General features: G+C 42.5%; 1 protein-coding gene across 1 annotated transcript in view; it reads left to right on the top strand.

Annotated features, from left to right (window-relative positions):
• The first annotated feature begins 4932 nt into the window (after window positions 1-4932).
• LOC143215559 (uncharacterized) overlaps window positions 4933-17798 on the top strand; it is a 102228-nt gene continuing 89362 nt past the window's right edge. Inside the window, exon 1 of the mRNA XM_076437779.1 lies at window positions 4933-7746. Coding sequence (XP_076293894.1) covers window positions 7629-7746 — 118 coding nt within the window. The 5' untranslated portion in view covers window positions 4933-7628. The remainder of the gene's footprint in view (window positions 7747-17798) is intronic.

A 17798-nucleotide genomic window follows, 5' to 3' on the forward strand; every position in this document is an offset into this window, starting at 1 on the left:
AACTCGGGAAGCGATAAGTGAGTATTTTAATAAATATTAATAATTACAAGTCGATAAATTTTACTACGCTTATATTAGCTTGCCGAGTTGTCGTTGTTGTTCTATGCGTTAAATCTTGTAATCGAATTTTAAAGCACTTCCCGATGAGCTAGAGATTTGAAACTTTAAACATAGCTCAAAACTGAATGACAATCCAATATGAAAAAACAAATTTTTAAAAACAACTGTACGTCTAGGAGAAAAAAATTTGTATATTAATCGTCACACCTCGCCGCGCGACCCTCGACAGTACGTGATCGCGTTCAGCGATCCCCACTCCGCGCGACAGCGCTCCCTACTCCACTACGTGTTCCCACTCCACTGGACCACTTCGCGCCGAAGGAGCTCAGTGTGGTTGTGGTGTTCCGTTCATTCAGTTTCATTTCGAACAATTTCGAACTCCATCAAGAGACGTCGTCCCTCGGAGTCATCCCCTCATTCTATCTCGCGTATTTTCATATCTTGCGTTTCTATATCCTACTATTTCATATATCAGTATTACTGAAAATATTACTGAAAAATTTAATAAGAGTTTAAATAAAATCATGACATTAGTGACTAGAAAAATAAAAGCGTGGAGCGCCCACGAAGATTACGTCAATATAGTTTAGCGCTGCATGCTTTTATTTATAGTGACTAATGCCTAAAAAAATTATTTTCTCCTTTTTAATGCATTTTAATATAAGCGTGGTTTAAACATTTTTTTTATCATATTTCATATATGCAGCAACCTAATAGATGCGCAAAGGTTGAAAAAATAAAATCACAAAAACCTGAGACTCTAGGCGATCGAACAGCTGCAATCCGAACTGTTTCGAGCGCGAAGGGTTGAATCGCGAGCAAAGCCGAGTAAAATAAACTACATATATTGTATCTGCGTGCGTGGGATACGAGTAAGATTCACGGTTCGGATAAAAATTCGATGAAAAGGTGTCGCGCGGGCCGGATATCCACGGCGATCGACGTTAACGTGGACATTCGTTCCGTGGATGCCGATGCCTCTACCAACTTTAGCCCGCGTTACCGTGTCGCCCCGAAACGTTCAAACCCCTCTTCGTTCCAACCCCTTCTCAGAAATTGCCGCACCCCTTCTTGGGGAAAGTCGGCTAATGCCGTTTCCTTCGAAAGGCTACAAACGTGAGAGAATTTTTCAATTAGCCCCGCGGATACCGGATGACATAGTGGCGCGCGGGAACGTCACCCCCGCACAATATCATGCACTAGCTTGAACGCGGCGCGGCGCGGCGTAGCATAATTAAAATCGGGCCAGCTCCGACGCGTCCGTCGCCTACACGCGTTGTTTAAGCTGCTCGTCATGGCCGTCGGGTTATAAACATATTAAAAATGGCTGAACGGCCCGCGATGCGATTTCATTTTAATTATTTCATTTTAATAGCAACTGTTCCATCGCGACACCACCCCTTATCGAATCTTGTCTACCAATCATACATAGTAATATTGATTCGAGATTTTCTTCACTTTGTGTTTTTGAAACATTGCCGTGAGCTTATCAAAGAGTATACCTGCTAGAGCTAAAATGGGTTCAAAGTTTACTAGCAAGCGTAGATGCAGGGATAGGAGACAAACCACCGATAGTACTTAAAACAGACAGTAAAGCCGCAATTAGTTGGATACACAAAGAAAGAGTAACGAATCGAACAAAGCATATAAATAGGAAATACTATTATATTAAGGATGAAGTAAAGAGAGGATTTGTAAAATTGGTTCATGTTGCGTCCGAGAGCATGGATGCGGATATATTCACGAAAGCGTTAACCGATGAAAAACTAAGAAGGAACAGAGAGCGATTGAGCTTATACGATGCTCGAGCGTTCGAGTCCCAGACGGGGATATGATAGGAGCTATGTACGCTCCTGATGGGCTCGAAACGCACCTTGCGGAACGGCGCATGCGCCGAGAGACAGTTAGAGTTTTGAGATAGAGAGGCCTCGCGCACATGTTCTTAAGGAGAAACGATTATAGTAATTTTACCAAGAGTTATAATAATGTTAAGTAGTATGCCAGTGTATATAGTTGTAAATAAATAGTAGGTTAAGCAATAACCTATGTTATTTATCGAAAATCCACGCCCAACAATACCAATGGATCCTCGTGGTCCACAATGAATTTTCCACGTCGCTCAGAATTGGTTTGCATTTGATTTTATGCTCTGCCATAAGCGTTTTTTCTTTGAACATTACTGTTAATTTTTCACCGTATTTGCCAAGTCTTTCCGGGTCATAATGAAGATTTTTATTCCGTTGATCCGTTCAAGTTTCTTTCCTGGAACTTCCCGGTGGCGTAAATAAATTCTTGGTTTACTTCTGTTAATTTTATGCAACGGAGCAACAGCTTTATCGCAAGCAAAAGGAGCTGCGACGGCAACGCGGACTTTCGTTGAAATTTTATCAGTTCCGTGTATCCGACTCGCCTCCGAAGACGCTGTATAGTTTATTTTGCTCCAGTTTGGCGGTCCTTTGACCCCGTGCACTCGAAATATTTTGGCAGTGGAGCAGTCTACAATCACAGTTTTGAATTTTCCTTATTCTATGTGTTTCCTTGAACGTCGCTCTTAAATATTACCTCGTTGTAATTCACTGTTCCTCCTTTAGGTGACTTTTCTGGTGTGTTACAGTCTTTTATTATGTTTTCGTTGAAGTTTATCGAAGTGATTGTTGAAATGATCGCAACAGAGATTTTTACTAAGAAATGTATTAATGCTATCGGCGCAGTGGTTCGATCATTTGAAATTTCAAAGCAATTTTACAACTTACCACATAAACTTCGACGTTTCGATCTTATTTTAGATCATTATCAAGAATAATTGCGTCTGAAAAATTATTGTATATTAAGATATTATATCGCATTTTTTAAAACTGAGAGTTAAGGAAAAATCTGTTACTCACTTGCTTTGTGAAAAAGAATATTTAAACTTGTTGAGCGATTTTTATGTTTGTCTAAATGTATTTTTGTGCGTAACTAAAAATTAAACAGTACAAGCGCTCGCTTTAAGCAGTAACTTTTGGAAATTCTACTTTTATTATACAGACTAGATCATTTGTAACTCTACGCTGCTTGCGAACAATAAACAAAACGGATTTAATACTCGCAAATAAGGATGGTCGAGAAATCAGGTGCATTATATTGCACATACATATACGAGCACTCGTGCAATCGACCTAAATTTTTAGCAATTCATTTAGATTAAACACACAGTAAAATTTAATCACGGAAATACCGTTCGAAGCTGTACAATAATGTGAAGTACTGTTTTCGCAAGCGTCAATCAATCGAAAAGCTTCGACATAAAACCGAAACCAAAAACAACCCTCGAAGAACGCATATATCAAATTAGAGACGCAAAAGATGGAATTCATTTCTCTTCCCGAAGGGAAATAAATTTGATCTATGTCAAACAGTATTTTATCAACGCTTCGCGTGTCTAGAACATGGGGGGAAAAATGTGAAAATATTTTTCATAGAGGTAGTTTTTTTTTATATATGTATATATGCATGTATATTGTGTGAGAGAATTGTGGTGTGCACGCACTACTTGATTAAAACCGTATTGACAGACTCGCACACAATAAAGAACATTGTTTACTCCATCGGATGACCGGTGTAACGTAATCTATTGTTTATCGTCGAACGGATTACACAAAGAAATAACGAAATAACTAATCCGTGTATGTGTTAATCAATACGGTCTATGCGGACGAACTGACGTACGGTAGGAACAGAACGGGTCCCATGGAAATCACCGACACAAATTTCCTCGACACGGTTTTCACCGACAACATTTCACCGACTCCAGATTTGACCGACAATAGCTTTAGCCGACAACGCCTTTAACCGGCAACGAATTTGATCGACAACGAATTTGATCCACAACGACTTAAGACGACCACGGTATGTATTATCATACAGTATTATCATATGTATTATCATACAGTATTATCATATGTATTATCATACAGTATTATTATGCAATATTATCATATTGTGACTCAAGTCGTTGTGGATCAAAATCGTCGCCGATCAAATTCGTTGTCGGTTAAAGGCGTTGTGGGCCAAAACTATTGTCGGTCAAATCTGGAGTCGGTGAAAACCGTGTTGGGGAAAGTTGTGTCGGTGATTTCCATGGGACCCGAACAGAACACACCTAATCTTTGGTAAAAATGTGACGATTTTATATGTAATTCTTCGAATATGCTATCTTATTTTAACATACTCAATTTTATAATGAAAGTCTGCAGTCTCTCTCTAGTTACTACGATTTGAAGATTGCACCTAGAGAGCACTCTAGCAAAGAACACACCTAATTTTTGGTAAAAATGTGACGATTTTATATGTAATTCTTCGAATATGCTATCTTATAAATTTGGCATACTCAATTTTATAATGAAAGTCTGCAGTCTCTCTCTAGTTACTACGATTTGAAGATTGCAGAAGACTGAATTAATAAAATAATTAATCAATAAAATTATCTACCCAGTTTTGATTAGCCTACCTTCACTGATAAAAAACAAAATTTTTAAAGGGCTTTCCAACAGCAGCCGAAGGGAGAATTGGTTTATACAATGTAGATCAGCCGAACGCAACGGTTCGCCGAAGCACGTGTCCCGATCCGACGACCACCGAACCAAGCACCCAAACCAAGAAACAAAGAATGAAAGAAAGAATGAAATAGGACTGGTTGTTCGTTACGAGAGCCACGCGAGATCGCTGTATGGTGGTTGAGCGGCCTAAAGGGCGAGGTAAGAAGCGAATAACGCGAGAGAATAACGTCGGGCGAGGATCGTGCGCCCAAACGGGGGGACAGAGAGGAAGGGCGCGCAGGACGGAGAGGGCACGACGATCCAGAGTGGAGGAGCATGCGCGGGTGGGAGTGGCACCTTATTCGTCGTGCAGCTCCCGCCAAGGCTTTCTGTCAACTACGAACTCTCGATGGAAAAGGTTCCCGGTGGTTTCTGTCAACGTCGCTGTCGCGGAAAATCGTCGTGCGTAAATTTCCTAAAAGTTCCACACTCTTTAACCCTCCCGGAAAACCAATCGCCTTTCCTCCCAAAAATCATAACCATTAAAAATTTCTCGAACCTCGCGTTCTCTCACATGCGTGTATGTGTGTGTGCGCGCGCGCGTGTGTGTCTCATTATCCAAAATAAATCTGGTCAGTGAAAAGCAGTGCTGCGATTACATTTGAAAATCATTTGCCCCAGCTAGGATTAATAATAGAGGAATATGGTGCATCGTCCGATGGTGACCGAGTGCGATCTTCTATCGACAGATCGGATCGATGGTTCTCGGTATACTAGATCGTAAAGTGGAGCGTGCAGAGCTTCGGGATCGCGAATGACAGCTAAGAATCGCGGTGTCACGTGGCTGGTGCGGGAAAGTGCTGCACGTGGCTGTGTGTTCGACTCGAGCACGGTTTAAAGCGCCGCGGTTTGCGGCGTCTATCGCCTGGAAAAATAATCTCGTAATTAAGACGCGGCGAGAGAGGAGAACCGCTCCGGAGATCGGATAATTAACGGGGAGGAAGAAGAAGAAGAAGAAGAAGAAGAAGAAGTGGAAAAGCGAGCGGGGATATGCTGCGGCAAATCAGCGGACTTATTTGACGAGAGGAGCGACAAGCGTCTTCGGGTGGCAACGACGACGACGACGGAGGCACTCTCGCGGGGAGATAATTAATTCGGGTACTAATTAGTCTGCCGGCTACGGGCCACCGAGCCGGGAAGGACAAATGCGCGCGAGAACGCCCGGCGGTTTGATCGGCGGATCTGCTGATTAAACTCGTCGTCGGATGACCCGGAAGGATACGCCGCGAAGGCTAATGAGACTAGACCTCGGGAATTCGTCGCGAGGACCCGGTATCGGAGCAGCGTCGCGATCCATGGATGCCGAGGGATGAAAAACCCCTTTTGCGAAGGGAACAGTTTTTCCGAGTGGGATGAAAATCGAATTTTGCCTAGACCTAACCTGGATCCTTCGAGGAAGGTCTAGTTAGGACATATCAGTGCCTGCGAAGGGCAGAGACCCAGCTCAAGATTGTTCTGTTGTAATTTTTGAGGAGGAAGGTCCAGCTGTGAGACTTATCAGTGGCTCGAGACCAACAGAGACCTAGCCCAGATGGTCGTGTTTGATCTTTATCGTCGCGATTACCGGGAGTGAGAAGACGAGGCCAGGTGCCACTCCTTGGAGCTCGAGTTGAAGAGTATAGGCCGTCAGGATTGATCCGGATCGATAGAGACCTAGTCCAGATTGTTTCGTGTAATCGTTGAAGAGGAAGGTTTGCCTGGGACATTTCAGTGCCTCAGAAAAACAAATATCCAACTTGCAAACCTTTCTATATAACAACCTTTATTATCACGATTATTTAAAGAGAGATCAGGCCAGGTGCCACTCCTCTAATCTAGCGTCGTGAGGCAGAGACCAACGTGATTGATCCAGATAACGACTTAACCCGGATCGTCTAGCGTGATTTTTTAGGAGGACGGTCTACCTTCCGGTGCCTGAGAAGAACAGAGAGCTGCATCTAGTTCCCTGCAGTTTTTATGATCGTGATTACCGGGAGAGAGAAGCTCGGGTGCCACTCCTTGAATCTGCTGCCGAAGACCGACTAGATCCGGATCGATAGAAACATAAGATAATCTTTATCATCGTGATTAGGAACAGAGAAGATGAAACCAGGTGGCATTACCTCGAGCTAGCGCCGAAGATTATAGTCCTACCGTATTGATCCGGATCGATTTGTTAAAGCTCTCGGATAGCTCGTGTCTAATCGAGGTTCTAATTGATCTCAGTGCATTGTATCTCATCCCCCAAGCGCCGGGGAGTTGATCGAGTGAAATTCTATCGAGCGAATATTACTATCCTATATCAAAAATATCGCTGGGGAATCGTATTCGACCGGTGCAACGGAAACAGATTTCGAAGGAGGATCGTGTTATCACAGTATAACGGACATCATCGTCGAGAGTAGGCAGAGTAAATCGCGCCCCGTGGCAATTACAGCGAAAATCCGCCGTGAGGAGACCGCGAGAATCGTGGGTGGGAAAGAAAAGCCGCGGCGAGTCTGATTATCCCGCGGCCCATTAAAACGGGAACAAGTGTCTGAAAGCATCCGTCGGATTGTTATTAACTATCCCGGAGTGCAGTGAGACTATTCCGCCGAGAGAGAATTGGCGATAATCACCGTTGCGGTCGGCGGAGAAAGAAGCTGAGCCGTTGATGAACTTAACGGAAGAACAGCACAAGTGACCAGGAGAGAGAGGAGGGAGAAGAACCTACAGATCATAGAAATCCCGGAGACCCAGCGAGTGATAAATAATACAGATCTCCCGAGAAAAGGACTCTGTAACAAGGGGGGGCAGAAGATTCGTGAAAAAATTTCATCCCTGGTTCTCGTCTGTCGAAGAAATCAAAGCGATTCTCGGGTTTGTAGCGAAACCCCACCCTTCTGGAAAGGCGAAAGAGGAGGCGAAAGAGGATATTCTAATAGTGATCAAGAGCAACCAGTGGATTTCATTAACGTGGTCCCGAGGGGAGGATAAAGTCGTGTGCGCCAGTCGTCAAATGTTGAGCGAACGATGATGAGACACTCGAGGTCGCGGAGTGGCTCTTCGATCGGCGGATCCAGGTGCAGCAAGTGTCCGAGGAAAATGTGGTTGCTGCCTGGTCTGTTACTCTGCTCCCTGCTGAGGACAGGTGAGTTAGTTAACTGCTAGGTCTTCGATCGTGCGAACACACACAGGGTGTCAGGCGGCGGCGGCGGCGGCGGCGGCGCTTGGTGAAAAATTCAGAGGGGTGTGGAGAGGAGATCTACTCGTCGTCGCCAAGGTGGCGCGTGTCCGCCCTGCTTCGCTCGGCTCGGCTCGACTCGGCGCGTAACTTATCGCGTCGCGCTGCCATGCCGGGGCTCGTTAACGTTTTAATCTCTAATTTCGCCCCGGGAATTTAATCCTTGCGCTCCTCTCTTTCCGCACCCACGCTCCCCGAACAGTCGGGATAATTGGATTTTTTTTTCCGACAACATTCCGCCTGTTTACCTGGCCGAAGTCTGTTCTCTCGGTGTGCACACCCCCCTGTTGTCTGGCGATTTTTCTTGGTGCTTCGTTGGCTGATAGGCGAACCTTTCAGCTAACATTCGCAAGGAACCGATCGAATCGGGCTTGTTTTGGGAGATAGTTTGAGAGAACTGTTGTTTTCGCTTTTGATGGCTCGATCGTCGAGTGCGAACCTCTAGGAGCTTATTCAATAATATTGTCTAATCGTATGTTTAACCGTAGCGTGACAAAGGGATCGCGTTCTGTCGTGTCCTCTTTGTAATCAAGGAAGTTAAGCATCGTTATCACACAAACGGGTGTAACGGAAAACAGTACCTAGATTAAAAGAGCTTAAGAATATCGAGACAATACTTGCAACTTGTTGGGACTGTTAAAGAGAGTAATACTCCAAAACGAAATGAACTCGAAAGAACGGAATCGAGTGCATAAAAAGTAACTTGATCGATCGTTTTTGACAGTCCGTTTTGCAACTTAACTGTCAAGTTTCATCGATTCGGCACACACCAGTCGGAACACGGTGCCACGTCGAGACAGGTAGTTGACAGTCGGATCATTTTTTGAAAAGAATCACGCGCATGGCGAAAGTCATCGGCGAATACCGATTGGATGGGGGAAGTTCGTTGAAGTGGAGCGCCCTCGGGACGAGATTTTTCCATTCGACGCTTCTGTGCTTGCCATGCTGCACGCTTTTCTGTTTTTTACTTTTTAACCTTTTGTTTCTGCGCGTTTTGTTTTTTTTTCTTGCTATTTTTAAGCGAATCGGTTACAAATTCTGCGCGTCCGTTCGAGTGTCATTAGAGATGTTCGTTTCGACGGATCCCGGGCGGATAATCGATGTTAAAGTAGTCAGTGGAGTTTATCTGTCGAGGGCGTCGCTTTTTGCACCGCTACACTTTTTGCGCGATCGTGTCCGTTGATTTTTCGTTCATACTGTCTGTATAATATAGACTTTTTGGTTATTTAACGCAAACAAAACACTTGATTGATTTGATATTGCTGTTTGTTTTGCTACGGAAGCATCGATCGCACCGATACATTGCAGCTGAAGTCTAATTGATTAACATCAAACGTTTACACACTCTGCAATTCCTAAAATCATAAAGCCTTTCCCGTCGAGCTAGTAAATACGTTTATTCGCTCGCATGCAGCAATAAAAGAAGAATCGGACCTGCACAAACGCGCTCTCCTAACTTTTACAAGGAATTAAATGCGAGTCGCTTTTATTCAATGTTATACGCTCGTACCTAAAAGTCGAGTTAATCGTTTTTGTTGGAATTCAATTTGCAACGTTTATGGGTCAGCTAACATGGGTTTATGGGTATTCCACGTCGATCGGTGATTTCGAGAAATTATTTCGAATGACGTCGATCATTGGTTACAATGCCAACCTATTACATAATATTGTTATCGATACAAGCAATGTGTTCGAGCTGTTCTCTGCTATAATGTTTGGTTTCGGGTGGATGTTCGTTGGTTTGACCTGGCTGCTTATTCGGAGTGCAACGCCGAGCCGCTCATAATTTTCTTCCCGATTATGTGCGCGGCCTATCGATTATACACGATATTATAATAACACATTGCTAAATGAAGTTCTTGGACCGGCTGTACAGGCCGTCGCTGCACAGTTATTACTGTAAACGCAATTAACCGGAAATTACTGTTAATTATCGACACTCGCGCGGGATGAGCAACGCAGACAGTGAACGCAATAAATTCCGGCGAATTCGTGTAATTCGCTGTTCACGTAATAGCGAAAATTTCGGCGTTGAAACATTCGAATTAAAACCTGAATTAACTGTTCGATTAGGACGTTGAAATGACTACTGTGTTTTCCGCGTAGACTTTCTTCGTCGCGTTCGGGTCAGTCGAACGATCGCTGTGTGTCCCGTTGATTTCACGGGAGACCGCCGCACAGTGGGACGACTTATGTAAAATCCCCGACATATACAGGGTGTCCCAAAATTCGTGAAAATCCCGAAAGGGGGAGGTCCCTGAGACCATTCTAAGAGACATTTTCCTTTGCACCAATGTCAACTGCGGCTTTGTTTAGGAGTTATTAACGAAAAACACGGACCAATCAGAGCGCGTCCTGGCCCGCCGCGCCGCGCCGCGCCGGCAAGCGAGTGTCGGTGGTACGCTGTGACATCGCAACGAACAAGAGTTTCTCGATAATGTGAATCCTCTCCGATTTCGATGAGCTTTGGATACGTTGTCCAGACCATGATTCTGAACAACATTACCCTTTACAGTTTTTGGCGATCGGCTTTAGTTTACGAGATAATCGTAAAAAAAGAGAAGAAGCAGAAACTGATTGAATTAAAAACTCACGTATTCAGCCGTAAATCCATTTGCTGCTTCGAAATGTGTGTCACTGGGTCACTCGGTGACGAACTGCACAGATGTCTTCAGGTACACGGCAGTACCGAAAGCCAAGGAACGTACGGCCAGGTCGACGAACTGCACAGCCGGTGGTAGAAGGCCTAAGGGATGCGCGGTCAAGTCGACGATCCAGAATTTAACTTTCACTTTCGAATCGATAAATAATTCGTATGTTTATTTTACACAGATGCCTTGAAATTTTTCCACACTCACAATCACTGTTCACATTTGTCAACACATAGTTATGCACTAATAATAATTGCCATATCCCTTGTACTGCTGCACAAATCACAACAATCAGGTAATGCAATCACTAGACTGCGGATTTCATGCATTTGTAGCAAACATGAGTAGGTGCATTTTAATACAGTAGAGAGATTAAAATAATTTCAAAACACCAATGTATTATTTTCAAATTCTTAAAATGATCACAGTAAGAATCAAATATCTGTCTGGCTCCTGTCCCTTGTAATAGCGGCAGCCAACATTCATTTTGCATAAAGATTCGCAGTCTAGTGATTAGTTTAAATATCACAGTCAAAAAAACAGCTAATACATAGCAACCGTTAGCTTTGAATTTACAAGTCTTTGGAGATGTTCTCTCTACCGCGGCTCGAACGACACTGATTTTCCGCAAGATTTTTCTAAAGAATTTAGGAAGGGCATTTAGAGTGTCGAAATTCGAAATGCACGCTGTAGCACGAGAACGACGGGACGGTTGGACGAAAAACAGGATACGAGAAGGACCGCTTTAAGACTTATGGCAATCACATGTTTAGGTTTTCCTGTAGATTGGTACGCAGAGTCGATGGGTAACCGTTCGAAAACGTCGTCTGTCCTTCTTTTAGAAAGTTTCTTAAGGAAGGTATAGGACAATAGGGATGCTACGCTGACCTGACATTTTTACCCCTTGCTGGGTAAAAGGACGGATGACGTTTTCGAACAGTTACCCATCGACTCTACGTACCAACCTGCAGGAAAAACTAAACATGTGTTTGCCACAAAGCTTACAGCGGTCCTTCTCGCATTCTGTTTATCGTCTAACCGTCCCGTCGTTCTCGTGCTACAGCGTGCATTTCGAATTTCGACACTCTAAATGCCCTTCCTAAATTCTTTAGAAAAATCTTGAGGAAAATCAGTGTCGTTCGAGCCGCGGTAGAGAGAACATCTCCAAAGACTTGTCAATTCAAAACTAACGGTTGCTATTAGCTGTGTTTTTGATATTGATATTTAAACTAATCACTAGACTGCGGATCTTTATGCAAAATTAATGTTGGCTGCCGCTATTACAAGGGACAGGAGCCAGACAGATATTTGATTCGCACTGTGATCATTTTAAGAAGTTGAAAATAATACTATGGTGCTTTGAAATTATTTTAATCTCTCTACTGTATTAAAATGCACCTACTCGTGTTTGCTACAAATGCATGAAATCCGCAGTCTAGTGATTGCATTACCTGATTGTTGTGATTTGTGCAGCAGTACAAGGGATATGGCAATTATTATTAGTGCATAACTATGTGTTGACAAATGTGAACAGTGATTGTGAGTGTGGAAAAATTTCAAGGCATCTGTGTGAAATAAACATACGAATTATTTATCGATTCGAAAGTGAAAGTTAAATTCTGGATCGTCGACTTGACCGCGCATCCCTTAGGCCTTCTACCACCGGCTGTGCAGCTTGTCGACCTGGCCGTACGTCCCTTGGCTTTCGGTACTGCCGTGTACCTGAAGACATATGTGCAGTTCGTCACCGAGTGACCCAGTGACACACATTTCGAAGCAGCAAATGGATTTACGGCTGAATACGTGAGTTTTTAATTCAATCAGTTTCTGCTTCTTCTCTTTTTTTACGATTATCTCGTAAACTAAAGCCGATCGCCAAAAAGTCTAAAGAGAAATGTTGTTCAGAATCATGGTCTTGACAACGTATCCAAAGCTCATCGAAATCGGAGAGGAGATAGTTCAGATAGTACATCGATCGATTTACAATTACAAGTTACTTATCTCGTAAACTAAAGCCGATCGCCAAAAAGTCTAAAGAGAAATGTTGTTCAGAATCATGGTCTTGACAACATATTCAAAGCTCATCAAAATCGGAGAGGGTTCACATTATCGAGAAACTCTTGTTCGTTGCGATGTCGCGGCGTACCACCGACACTCGCTTGCCGGCGCGGCGTGGCGCGCCGGGCCAGGGCGCGCTCTGATTGGTCCGTGTTTTTCGTTAATAACTCCTAAACAAAGCCGCAGTTGACATTGGTGCAAAGGAAAATGTCTCTTAGAATGGTCTCAGGAACCACCCCCTTTCGGGATTTTCACGAATTTTGGGACACCCTGTATATGGACGAAAAATTCAAACTTCTTTTTCCCAGTAAGAGAGCTCATAGGATTGTTTCCTAGGCTTTTGGAACAAGTAAAATGTGGGGACATTCCAGGACATGTCAGTGATAACGCTATATTTCCGGCATATGTATCTGAAATCGACAGCTCAAGACTTGAATTTTCATGAAACCGTATCTTTCTAATGAATTTTTCCTAATAGTTTCCATCTTTTGGTAATGTTGTTGTATAATTTTTTCCTGCTTATGAGGTGTATTTGAGCTGAGAAAAATATGAATGAAATAAAGAATGGCTGTACTACTGTTTAACACTTGACGTTTAGTAACGTTGTGGGCAGTTTGCGTACATTTTGTCGCGTTACAAAAGAGTTCCGATTTGTTCCGAAAAATAGACTTTACAAGTGTTTACAGTTGGTATTTAGTGAGAGAAATACGCAAAAATCATTCCCGACTTCGTCCGATTCTTCCCGGAAATAATGTTTGAACAAGTGGTTTCTAGGGTCAAAGTCCAGCAAAACGCAGTATTTGTTGACTATGTATTTCTTAATTCTGCTCTTATCGTTCAGTATCAGTTCTCAGCTTTACGTATCCGTGTGCAGCGAATAGTTTTTGAAACTGTTGGAATTGTGCGGATTTTCATTGCATGCATATGATCGAATAAAGATTGTAAATTATAAAAGGAGGGTATTTATTCCATATTTCTATGACTTGTTACGAGTTTTACATACAATTGCAGTGTTCTGTGTAGAATACTTAGCAACAAAGATAACGAAATAATATAAATAAGGAAGACAACGAAACAATATACAGGGTGGGGCACTATAAACAGGTCACCTGAATAACTCGCTTGCTTTTGAAGATAGAAGAAAATTCATCAGACCAAACTTACTTGATATCGAGGCGCTCGTAATCTGATGTCATTAATTGTTTAGATATGACATTAATTTTATAGATGGAGACGTAAGTAGAGATTTCATTTTACTTTTCTTTTATATGTTCCTATTTGCGCTTTTCTTTTGTATTTTTAATTTGTTTATAAAATTAAACAAATCATACCTACAAAACATTAAACAAAATTAAAAAATCAAACAAAAACTAAATTCTATTAATTCTTCAGTACATATTTAAGTAACCATTAAATGTTTCGTGTGAAAATAAAAAATCCAAGATCATTGTTCTATGAATGCGCTGTAGCTTCTTTCGCATCATTCCCATCACCTAACGGACTTCACCATTCGACTCAGCACGAAAAAATACATAGAGTATAACCCTCATTTAAATTTTTATAAAGGAATAACACTGGATGAAAAAGCCATGTCCAGGGAATCGCCCGTTTCGTCCCACTGTGCGCCGCGCCGGGAACGATGCAGCAATATTTAACAACCACTGTTCGAAAAGTAGAGACCAGCTTCGACGCCAATGAACTCGCGTGCTGTGCATCGCAGAGCAAACCCGAAACTCGTAATTACCGTCAAATTTGATAAAACACGTGTCAATGAAAAACATTTATTACATCCGCGAAATTCGACGATCACGACGTATAATTATCGGCAAATACGCTTCATTATCCCGCCTGCTCAAATTTACAGCTACAAATATTTGGCCTGGTATCCCTTGTTACGCTGAGTTACACTGTGCGCGTTTCAGTCGAGTCGTTTTATCATTGTAACAGAGACTACACACATATATTCGACTCTTCTTGCATTGGTAACTTTTTCGAATCTGCCAAGTCGAAAGTTATCGACTACATCGTGATATTACTTCGAGACTAATTCTTTGCAAGACAGCTTAAAAAATCGGGCAGCGAGGTTAATCAAAATATTTCTTGCGGTGGAATTGATCGGAACTGAGTGGATTCTAGCCATCGTGATAGAACCAGGGACTGCCATGACACTACGGAGTCGCGTAATCGCGGATTTCATTGGACAAATGATGCGGCTCGCGCGGGTCCCTCTGCCCGTGATTTTCATCGGCTCGGTTTATGTGTACGTGCCGTTGCTCGTGCAGATCTGGTTCGGGGACGAATACGAATGCAAATGTACACCCGAGTCGCGTTGTTCTCGCGAGGATAATTGAAATCGCGTGTAATGAATATTTCAGCGGGGGAGAATTTTTAATAAAATTCTGCCCGATTTCACCGAGCTGGGTGAACGAGTACGAGTGGGGGGGGGGGGAGTAGAGCGGATAGAGGATAGAGAGGAGTGGGAGGAGCGCAGCTGATTTATACGCGGCGGCTGCGAAACGGTGCCCAAGAACGACGCCCGAATAAACCAATTTAAACTTCCGACCGGACAATGTTTATTCTATCGGGCCGCAAAAACACGCGCGGGACAGAGGAACTCTTCCCCATCGAATTGCTGCCTCTCAAAGGTGTCGAACGAAGTTGCAGAAACTGAGAAAGTAACAAGTACGAGCGAGTGCGAGCTCTCCTTCTCAAACGGAGTGTTTCTTTGATCGTGGAATAATGATTAACCTCGATGCACCATTGTTCGTCTTGGGGGCGAGGAGAGAATCGGGATGGAGCGAATAAAACCACGATGAAAATTTGGCGACGCTACGCTGCTCGCTCGTACAGGGTGGATCATCTGAATTACTTTTCTTAGGACTGTCAATATTTTTGTGTACTGGGTCGGACATCGCGATATTCCTTGCGCTTTATTCGAATGATTAAAGGACCAATTCAATTTATTTCCAAATCCTGCTTTTTGCAATTAAATGGAAGGAATTTTAATTTTCCATAAAAATCCGCAGCCGGTTCTCACGACTTTTAACATAAGAACAATATGTCACGAAGAGAAATCAACATGAAGTGAAATATCTAGAAAGTAATTAAAATTTGTAGAAGTTCAAATACGCTTTTGTGGACGGCCACCTCTTAAGGAAGAAAGTTGCAAAGAGAAGCCGGCAAGAGCAAGAGCAAGAGCGAGCGCGAAGGATTCCTTTTGAAGCGGAGTGTTTTATCGCGACTTTCTTTGATCGTGGAATAATGATTAACCCCGGTGTCGGCGGTGTCCCATTGTTCGTCTCGGGAACGAAGAGATTCGGGGCCGAGGTAAATAAAACCATGCGGTCTCGGGAAAAGGAGAGGTCCTTTTCACGCCTAAAATCGATCACTTTCATAGTGTCCCAGCTCCCGGACCCCCAGGCTCATTGACGGGGAAAAATAGATTCGGTGAAATATCGGCTCGTTTGACGTTTAATTTTAAAAACTGCAAGTTACGGCATGGCTGTTTTATGAACGGATTTGTTATAAACATCGCTCGCTACACACGCTGAAATGGTTAATACGATCACCGTGACAGACCGGCTCGTAGTTTACAGCCGAACCATTTTTCTTTTAAACGAATGACTTTCCGTTGAGCAAGACTCGACGTTCAAACTTTTTTAACCGTCGTTCTTTTACTTTTTTAGTGGACCTTTATGACAGCATAGTTGACGGTGCTTGGGGAGTGTTTGCTGCTCTATTTGTCAACTTTCTCAAATATATTTTTGTTCTTCAAGATGTAGCTTGTAGGGGTGTAGGGTGTGAAAATGTTCACAGAGCAAAGAAAAACATGAACTGTGCTTTTATCATTTATTAATTACTAGCTTTCCCCCGCCACGCGTTGCTGTGGCTCAGTATTTTTTAAAAGCGGGTCCCATGGAAATCACCGACATTTCATTAATCTTTTATTAGTTAATTAATTAATTAATGTGGAGTGTTTTGTTAATGTGGAAACCGAGTGTTCTTGAATTAGTTAATTATTAAACAAAAAATTAATGAAATGTTGGTGAAAACCGTGTCGGAGAAATCTGTGTCGACGATTTCCATGGGACCCTTTAAAAGCATATTTTTACCTGTCACAGATGTGACATTTATATGTTTTATTTTACCGTGCATCCTCAAGTCTGGCACGTATTTGAACCATTCTTTGTGATGCCCGTTCTTCCTCAATTTGATTTGATCTTAATCGTCGCACTGCTTCTTTTTATCTTTTCTTTTTATGTACTAAAGTAGAAAGAAAGTTACATCAATAACATCTAAAATTGCTAAAAATTAAATAAGGAAAAAACACGAAAATTAAAAAAACGAAGAAAAAACTTAATAATTTAAAAATACTAACCAAATATTTTTAAATTCAAACGCAGATCAATCTACTTAGCTGAATTCCAATGTAATGAGAAACTTACAGAACAAATCACTCCGAATAGGTCGATCTTTCTATTTATATATATATTTCACGATATAAATTGAAGCAGAATACCACTGAGAAGATTCTCGTCGTGACGCATTGGTGATAATGCGAATCAACACGAAACCATATCGATTATTATTATTATACATCAATGTTTTCGCAAACGCGCCACATTCACATAACTTGAAGTAAGCGGTTAGCGTTGTAGCCGGTGGAAAAAGTCGTCAAAACTCTTGAACGAATCGACTTTTTCGCATGCTGATTTCTCATAAACCTTCCCGAAGAAACGCTGCGTCTAATGGCTCAAACCCCAGATTTCTACGTTCAGCCGTTACGGAGATGTTCGATTACAAACAAACGGACATTTACATTTTTATTTTTATAGATAGATAGATAGATAGAAGATTTGTTTGCAGTCCGAGGAATTATAATACGCGAGACTAATGGCATAAAAATGGCGATGCTCGTTCTAAAATGCCCAAGCCTGCACACACGCTAGCGTCGAACCAACGCAAACATAGTTTAGATCTAATTCAGAGCTAATTTAGGCATTTCTGGAGTGGTTTGCTACACTCGAATGACCCAGTCTCTTAGAGCTAACCCAGACCTAATCTGTGAATCGCGTAGATCAAACTCAGGCCAAAGTTCGACTTCTCCCAGACTTGTTTTCGACCAAACTTTGAAGTTTTCGAAGTGTTCTGAGGCACACATAGAGAATCTAACCTCGCAGACTTAATTGAAACCTAACTCGAACACGCCCTAGATCTAAGACCTCTGGCTTTTGAGTTTGCGGAGCCTAA

This window comes from Lasioglossum baleicum, chromosome 14, assembly GCF_051020765.1.
Source record: "Lasioglossum baleicum chromosome 14, iyLasBale1, whole genome shotgun sequence".
In the NCBI taxonomy this organism is placed as follows: Eukaryota; Metazoa; Arthropoda; class Insecta; order Hymenoptera; family Halictidae; genus Lasioglossum; species Lasioglossum baleicum.